The sequence below is a fragment of the Phlebotomus papatasi genome, chromosome 2, assembly GCF_024763615.1.
Source record: "Phlebotomus papatasi isolate M1 chromosome 2, Ppap_2.1, whole genome shotgun sequence".
Lineage (NCBI taxonomy): Eukaryota > Metazoa > Arthropoda > Insecta > Diptera > Psychodidae > Phlebotomus > Phlebotomus papatasi.
In genome coordinates, this window is record NC_077223.1 from 45118567 (window position 1) to 45127851 (window position 9285).

The window sequence follows — 9285 nt, forward strand, 5'->3', positions numbered from 1 at the left end:
CCTTTCAAAAATGTCCAATTTTAACCAAATCCGTTGAAAATTAGGCCCTCCAGGCTGGTTGACCTTTGACCTTCAATAATTCAAGATGGCGATTTTTCCGGTGAAAGGTGTGAAAGGACGAAATGTTCAGCTGGACTACCTCCGAAACATTTCCAAAAATGAACGAAATCGCCAGGGCCAATTTTTCGCAAAGTCAAAAAACATGTTTTTGGAAGGGATAGAAAGGGTTATAGAAGGGATAGAAAGGGTCGAGCAGTTAAAAAGACTACAATGACAAAGCGTCTGAGTTTTTGAAGTGCTTGACCTCGTGCTAGAAAGGCTTTATTTTAAAATTATTTCTCAAAATTATTACCAATTCATATTTATTATTACTTGAAAAATTTTCTCAAAAATTTAAGTAAATGTTTAAAAAATTGGACAAGGCCATTTTTAAATCCGACAATTCCCTTAAAACTTGACAAAAAATACAATGAAATAATCATCAAAGTATTATACAATATTGTATAATTATTAGTACCAGATTATCAAAACCTGAACTTTCGCTTTGATTTGTCAGATATTACGCGGTGTCCGACTTTGCAATGTTTAGGGGGAAGTGGGGCACTTTTGAAATTAGGATTTTTTTCTTTGAAATGGAACTGAGCCATATAATGTAATTTAGTATCTCAATCTGTTTATGCAGCTAAATTATATCACAATAAAGCTCAATTTTATTTAAAAATAGGTGAAAAACACCAATTTCGAAGGTACCCCACTCTCAAAGGTGCCGCACTTCGCCCTACCTCAAACGTTCACTTTACCGAGGGTAAATTTGGCAAAAGTCGACAGTTCTGACAGTCGGACTATGAAAGTGCTTTTCATCACACATTTAACCGGCTTATAGGGCCTCGAGTGGGTCAGTGGATAGAGTAGTAGCTCTATGACTGCGAGGTCTGGGGTTCAAAGCTGAGCAGCAGCAGAAAAAGATTTCTCATGCCATATCGGCTTTGAATTCGTCCAGTGAATGAATGAATAGTAATGTCAATGGTGCATATTGGCAAAAAAAGTGAACCGCCTAAACAATAGAGGCTGGTACGAGAACGAGTTTCGATGTGAAAGTGGTACTTCAATCGATACAAATATTCGCTGTCACTGATCCCAAACACACACCGAGAAGGGATGCTGTGATATAGTAACGGCACTGACTGCTCACAGAGCTGTGATATTGAGCGGCTACCCGTATCGGGGGATAAGATAGAATAGGAGTGGGGAAGCATAAGGGGCCCAATTGGTGGCCTGGATGCATCGGAATATCCGAAATGGAGAACTGACCCCTGGCAAAATCTTATCTTATCTTAACCGGCTTATAAAGATCAAGGATCTCAAGACCTTTCTAACGAGACCACACTTTTTTTTTAATCGGTTTAGAAATACGTTCTTTAGATCCTTTTTAGCCCTTAACTCTGAAAAACCGTTATTAAATCATGAATCACGGACCTTGACGACCTGACGAATTTTCTACGGTTAAACCCCCGTTGGTATTTAAATTGACACCATAGATGTCTTTCAGAGCGGTACCGATTTCTCCTTAGAGCGTTAGATTAGCCGAGAGACGGCTTAGCGTAATTATATTCGAAAATATAGTTAAACTGCATTTCCTTCACTTTCCACTAAGCCGTCACTCTGCTTAAGTCTTAAGTCTGTCTAGGGCATAAAGCCCAACATTTAAATATGCAAAAAAGTAGTATATTTTCTAGTCTAATTTCTGGTTCAAGAAACTCAAAAATTCCATCCTTTCTTCATAATCTCTTTTAGTTGAAGCGCAAAGTTTCTAGATATAAAATTTTTTTGAAACTCTTCAATATTATTTGTGTAGTATAAATATTAACGATTCATTTTTAAATTGAATTAGTGATTTGTAAGTTTGGCGCCAGAGGCGCTAGTTGAATTATTCTTGTCAGAGTGCCCCGAGTGTGAACACGTTTTTGTAAAAGTTGAGAAATAAAATTATACTAAAACTCAGGTGTGGGGTGCCAAAATGACTCCAACTGTGAAAGATATTAAGAAGGAGTTGACCAGGATGGGGGTGTACTTCCCGGATGACGCAGATGAAGCGAAAATCCGTGAAATATTTGCTCATGCCATCGGACTCCCAGTTGAGGTTAGGAGCTGTGAGAGAAGTTTCCGGGGTTTTCCCGAGGCAGACGGCGCGAGGGGGCACTCATGGAACTCCACAGACGGTGGAGAGAACGCATACGGCGGAAAGGATGCAGACGGCGTCAATGTACTTGCGGAAAATGTGAATCTTTCCCTTTCAACGATGAAAATTGCTGAAACACGTGGAGCTATTCCAAAAGATTCCAATGCAGACGGCGCAGCTTCTGGGGAAAGAAGCGACCCAGCACGTAATGAGACAAATGCGGATATTCAGTGTCCACCTCTTTTGGCCACAATTGATATTCGAAGACTTTTGGAGCTGTCGGGCTCACGTGCACGAGCAACTGATGACTTGCCACCGATGAATTCCATGTCCTTGAGATTTTCTGACGTCGAGGGTGCTCTTGAATCCTTCAGTGGTGATGATGATTATCCGGTGCGCAAATGGATAGAATCGTTTGAAGACGTTTGCGCTGCTTTTGGAATCAGAGGGCCGGCTGAGATGGTGTTCGCAAGACGTATGCTGAAAGGGACAGCTAGAATGGTACTGAGGGCACACAATTCAACCACTTGGGGACAATTGAAAGATGCGCTTTTGTCAGAATTTGGTAGAAAGCTGTCAATTCGAGAGGTTCTCCAGAAGATGGACAAACGTATGCGCTTCAAAGATGAATCTCTTCATCGTTATGTTGTGGCAATGGAAGAGATTGCTGCCATGGCTGAAGGAATCACCGAAGAGGACATTATCAGTGCTGTTCTCAAAGGCTTGAGAGATGGAACATCAAATGCTGCTGTGCTTGCTGGAGCCAAAACGATGAAAGAATTGAAGGATTTAATACCAAGATATGAACGACAACCACTGAAGCCCATGAGCGACGGACGGGAAGTTAAGAATTCATCATCCAGTCGACCAATAAGCCAGAGGAAGTGTTTCAACTGTTTCCAAATGGGGCATTTGTCTGCAAATTGCCCTAAACCAAAGAGAACACCAGGAAGTTGCTTCGCTTGTGGACAACTAGGACATTCGGTGAAGGATTGCACTAATGGAGTTGCCGTAGCTGCTGCTGTAGAGTCAGATGAGTCAGAGATTCCAATTACTGTACAGGTGAGTGTTGCTATTCATTGTAAGGAAGGTGTCGCGGTTAAAACAATTGTTGCCCTTCTGGATACAGGAAGCCCAGTGAGTTTGGTAAGAGCATCAGTAATTCCAAAAGATCTTTTGAATACCCAACATGAAATAAATTCACGATTCAGAGGTTTTGGCGGAACACCAATCACTTTCCTTGATGAATTGAACTGTACTTTAATACTGTTAGGAAAAGAAATTGAAATAAAGATTTTGGTGGTTCCAGATTCTTGTATGCCTATGAATTTGTTGTTGGGAAGAGATGCTCTCAAGAAATTAGGTATACATTTACATTTTACCAATAAAGTAAAAGAAAATCAAGAAATGGGCTTGGTAGAGAATCGCGAGGCTTTCCTTTACACAATCACAGAGTCTGGCTCAAACGCGGTAGATGTACAGGGATTGAGAGTGGATCGTAACTATGATGAGGCAAAAAGTCCAGTCAATGTTGAGCGCGAAATAAAAAGTCAGCCGGATATAGATATGAGTGAACTTCCGGTTGTTTGTTGCGGGTTCGAGGATTGTGTTGAAAATGATCAAGATTTTGAGTCTGATTTTGAAGATTTGGATAAAGTTGCTTTCAATGATCGTTCCATCCAATTGATGATTGGAAATATCGAAATATTGGAGGAAAGTGGTTTCTGTCCTTTGGAGAATGCCATTTTGGCAGTTAGCAATGATGAGCTTGATATCTGTACTTCGTTGTCAGAAGAACAGTCAAATGAATTGCGTTATTTAATTGAGAAGGAATATTTTGAGAAGTTCTCTTCGAATGGTGCACATGGCTCTAAATGTGAGATGGAGATTCGTTTGACTAATGATACGCCTTTCTATAGTCCACCAAGGCGGCTTTCTTATGCAGAAAGGGGACAAGTACGTGAGATTGTCAATGATCTTTGTAGTAAGGGTGTGATTCGTCCTAGTAATTCTCCATACGCTTCACCAATTGTATTGGTGCAAAAGAAAAATGGTAGCACAAGAATGTGCATCGATTATCGCGCTTTAAATCACTTGACGGTCCGCGATAATTATCCTTTGCCACTGATTGACGATTGCTTAGAACAGTTGCGAAATAAGAAGATATTTTCTTTGCTGGACCTTAAGAGTGGATTTCATCAGGTTAAAGTATCAGAGCAGTCGATCAAGTATACAGCGTTTGTCACGCCTGATGGGCAATACGAGTATACAATGATGCCTTTCGGTCTCAAAAATGCACCTTCTGTATTTCAAAGGTTCATTTCACAAATATTGAGAGAATTTATTGAAGAAGGCTCAATCATTGTCTATATGGACGATATAATGGTTGCGAGTGAAAGTTTCGAAGAGCACAAGGTTTTGCTTAAACGCGTTTTGAATTGCTTGGCAAAGAACGGACTTGATATCCAAGTGTCTAAGTGTAAGTTCGGATACTCCTCATTGGAATACTTGGGCTATGTCGTGTCAGAGAAGGGAGTAAAGCCAAGTGATATACATCTTCGTGCGATTAAGAATTATCCAATTCCCACCTCAGTAAGAGCAGTTCGGGCATTTTTGGGGCTGTGTGCCTACCTGCGTAGATTTGTAGAGGGATTTTCAAAAATTGCCAGACCTCTTTTTGATCTGCTTAAGAAAGACGCCACGTTTGATTTCAATCAAGCATGCCAAGATGCTTTCATTAAGTTGAAAAGTCGATTGATTAGTTCCCCAGTCTTGGCATATTATGATCCTAAGCGGGAAACAGAACTCCATACGGATGCCAGTTCTATGGGATTTGGAGCAATGCTCTTACAGAGGCAGGATGACAAGAAGCTTCATCCAGTTGCATACTACTCGAAATGTACGACTGAATCCGAGGCTAAATATTCAAGTTTCATGCTAGAAACTCTTGCGGTTATTTATGCTCTAAGAAGATTTCGTGTGTACTTGGAAGGGATTAACTTTTTCATAGTAACGGATTGTATTGCTTTTGAACAAACAACCAAGAAAGCGCCCATGAATAGGCAGGTTGCTCGTTGGGTTATAGAATTGCAGGGATATTCATATACGATTGTTCACCGACGTGGTGAACTCATGCAGCATGTTGATGCATTGAGTCGTTGCTATTATGCAGGAGAAGTTGATTTGGACTTCCAATTGCGAGCTACACAAAGCAGAGACCCATTGATTTTGGAGATCAAAAAGAAGTTAGAGACTAAGGAAGATAAGCTTTACGTTTTGCGGGATGGATTGGTGTACAGGCGCGATCGTAGAAACCATGCATACTTTTATGTCCCTTGCGAAATGGAACAAGCTTTAATTCAAAAGATTCACGAGAAGGTTGGGCACCTCGGTATGAATAAGACCTATGATAAACTGAAGACACTTTATTGGTTTCCAAGTATGAACAAGAAGGTGGAAACATTTATACAAAACTGCGTAAAGTGTATGCTTTATTCTGCTCCGCCTAAAGATAATCGTCAAGATTTGCATAGTATTCCGAAGAAAGCTGTACCATTCCATACGCTTCACGTTGATCATGTGGGTCCTTTGCCTTCACTACAATCAAAGAGGAAACATGTACTAGTAGTCGTTGATGCGTTCACAAAGTACACTCGCTTGTACCCGGTTGCTTCCACGAGCACTAAGGAGGTCTGTTGTGCGCTGGCAAAGTATTTTAATTATTACAGTAGACCGGTGAGGATTGTTTCAGACAGAGGTAGTTGCTTTACCTCGCATGAGTTCAAGAGTTTTTTGGATGAGAAAAACGTAGAGCATGTAAAAGTCGCAGTTGCATCTCCTCAGGCCAATGGTCAAGTGGAAAGGGTTAATCGTGTTTTGTTGCCAATATTAGCGAAATTAAGTGAACCTGCACAGCACGCTGACTGGGTGAAGCAGATCTCACGTGCTGAATTTGCGCTGAATAACACTATTCATCGATCAATTGGTTGTACTCCCAGTCAATTGTTGTTTGGGGTAGATCAGAAGGGGCCTGACGTGGATGAACTCGCAGAATACTTAGAAGATAAGGCGGATCCGGTTGAACGAAATCTCAAAGACCTAAGAGACAGGGCTTCTCAGAATATTGAAAGGGTTCAAGCGTACAATGAAAAGCAATTTTCTCGTTTTCACCACAGTCCACGAACCTATGAAGTAGGCGATTTCATTCTCATTAAGAATGTTGACACGACGCCCGGCATTAATAAGAAATTAATGCCAAAATACAAGGGGCCTTATGTTGTTGAACGTGTGTTGCCTCATGATCGGTACGTTATCCGTGATATTGATGAATGCCAGGTAACTCAAATCCCCTATGAAGGTATTGTTGAAGCGAAAAACATGCGATTATGGCGTGTCAATGATTGTGAGCCAGATTCTGACACAGAGCAACATTCATCTCCTGAATTAGGGATAGATTTGCTTTTTGAAGAAAAATAAGTTTACACTCTGGGGTAGGTTAAATTTAATTTGTTTTTGTTTTTTTTTTTTAATTTTTAATTTAAATAAGATTTAAATTATGGGTCAGAATTGGCCGAGCTGTAGTATAAATATTAACGATTCATTTTTAAATTGAATTAGTGATTTGTAAGTTTGGCGCCAGAGGCGCTAGTTGAATTATTCTTGTCAGAGTGCCCCGAGTGTGAACACGTTTTTGTAAAAGTTGAGAAATAAAATTATACTAAATTTGAATATTTTATTTAAAAAATAAAATATACAAAATAGGGCGACATACCTTTTAGTAAAAAAAATAAATTTATTTCTATTAGATTACTTTAAAAAAATTGGTATTTTTCTGGATTTTTCTTGAATTTGAAAAAGTAATTTTATCACAAAAAAATTTCCTATTTTTTTCTGATTTGTCACACAAATCTAGGGATAATGATGAAACAAATGAAACGAAGAGTCAAAATAAGTACAAAGAGTACAAACCTTGAGAAGAAGGCCAGAGAAAAGATATCAGAATCTTTATTGTCGCAGTAAAATGCGATTTTCGTGATGCTACTGACTCAATAAAAATTGTTAATGCAATTATAAGGTAATTTCTCATTGCAGATTACAGCAATTTGTAATAATAGTACAACGCTCATTTATTGTTTTTCTGTTAAAAACCATAAGGGGCGTGGCTTATTTTTCTCTGATTGAACTAAACTATCTGGTTTGTCTTAAAAATTAAAATGATGGGTAAGATTGTCTTGTTCACATGCATTAGCTCCTACCAGTATTAATAATAATAAAAAAGTTTTCATTAACCTGAAAGAGGCGTGAGCTAAAATTGTTCTTTGGTTTTATTTGGAAAATCTAGAATTATGACTCTACAAAAAATAAAACAGGATTTTGAAAATTGGACTTAGGTAAATATATCTTTATTTTATAAAAGATTGCATTCCTGCCGCATTTATTATCTCCAAAAGCGTTTTCCCATTGCTTAGTTCTCTCTAAAAAGAATCACTAATGGAAACCACTCACTTTCTCAAATTCTTTTCCACTTTCCCCACAAATAATACATTTGAATTCAGGATCAGCATCAAGATTGCCTCTCAAACAGTAGAAGCAGTAAATGTGACCACAGAAGGAGATTGAATGAGGAAGAGTTGGACGTTCATTGCAAAAGGCACAAAGAGTCTTCTCTGTTAATTTTGTCTTTTCATGATGAACTGAAGCCCTTTCCCCGAGAATCCCATGGAGGCGTCTCTTGAGCTTGTGATAGTTGATGAATGGCAGAATATTTCCAATGAACTCAATAAATCCAGCCCACAGAAGTTCCCTTGTCATGTGAAAATACCCAATATTCCTCTGATTTTTTCCTGCAGCATCACAATATTCCAGGCCCAGAACAAAATCTGCCAATGAAGGACTCCTGCCAGTCTTGAGGAAATGCATCGTGTTGAGCAGAAAGAGAATGTTCAGGGCATTTTGACAATATGACAGGGATTTCTGCAGCATTTCGCTATTTGTATACTGATAGGTGACCTTGTCCCCGAGATACTTTGGTGCCACAGCAAAAAGGAAGTGCAGAACAAGTCTCCAGCTTTTCAGCTGGTCATCACTGTATCGGAGGAAAAGCATTTGTTGGCCAAAAGACGCTCGTTCCCTGTAAACTGAATATCGCCAGAGCAGGGATCGAAGTAGGAGCTCAAGCTCAGGATGATATTTTGTGAGAATCTTAGGAGAGGCATCCAGGATTTTGGATAAACTGTCAGTGAAGACTTTCTGTATGCCATCATCTAGCTGAACAGCATCCAACTGCAAAAATACCACAAAGACTTATGAATCTTCTTAATGAAATACATTAGGAAATTTAATGAATAATTACCTGATTTACCCGTAGCAAATATTTGGAATTCATTTCTTTTGATATTCACAAAAATCACAAAATAATCTTCTTAACTCTTATCATTTTGACACTTGTGTGTTGGTCTACTGTAACGCCGTGGTGGATGTCTTTGCTGAGAATTGAGAGGGAATAGGGCAAACCCCTATGCAGATGTAAACCTTAAATAAAACCTCCTACTTCAGCTTTATTCGAGGAAATAAGTGAATTTACTATACACAATATATTATACAAAAGTATGGATTTTACTGCTTGAACTCAATTGAGGTAGCAGTATAATCTTTCTTTTTTTTCTGCTCGAACTCAAAGCAGAGCAATAGGGGAAACCGGGGCAGTAGCCATCAAATAAAGGGATGGCAAAGCGTCCGATACTTTGCGAGCTGCTCGAACTCCCGAGAAAGAGCTCTGCCTTATATACCTTTTCGCAAATTCTCTGATGTAAGAAAATTATTGTCGAATTAAATTTGTCTATAAAGTACCACAAAACCATCTTGAAGTTGAAAATTGTTCAAGAAAAGGGTTTCAAAAAATCATTAACCTTTTAATTAATTAATTGAACAAATCGGGTGAAAATTAAGCTTTGACCTTCAATAATTCCAGATAGCGATTTTTCCGGTGATAGATGTCTAAGGACGAAATGTTCAGCTGGACTACCTCCAAGACATATTTAAAAATGAACGAAATCGTCAGGGCCAATTTTTTGCAAAGTTCGAAAAAGCTCATTTTTGACCTATTT

At 39.0% G+C, this 9285-nt stretch overlaps 1 protein-coding gene across 1 annotated transcript; it reads right to left on the reverse strand.

Moving 5' to 3' along the window:
* Positions 1-7550: 7550 nt before the first annotated feature.
* Positions 7551-8642, reverse strand: LOC129801262 (peroxisome biogenesis factor 2). The gene is made up of 2 exons (XM_055846148.1): positions 8532-8642; positions 7551-8461 (listed from the first exon to the last, which is right to left on the reverse strand). Exons 1-2 carry the CDS (start codon positions 8562-8564, stop codon positions 7667-7669), a joined length of 828 nt encoding a protein of 275 aa, XP_055702123.1. The 5' UTR covers positions 8565-8642; the 3' UTR covers positions 7551-7666.
* Between the last annotated feature and the right edge of the window lie 643 nt (positions 8643-9285).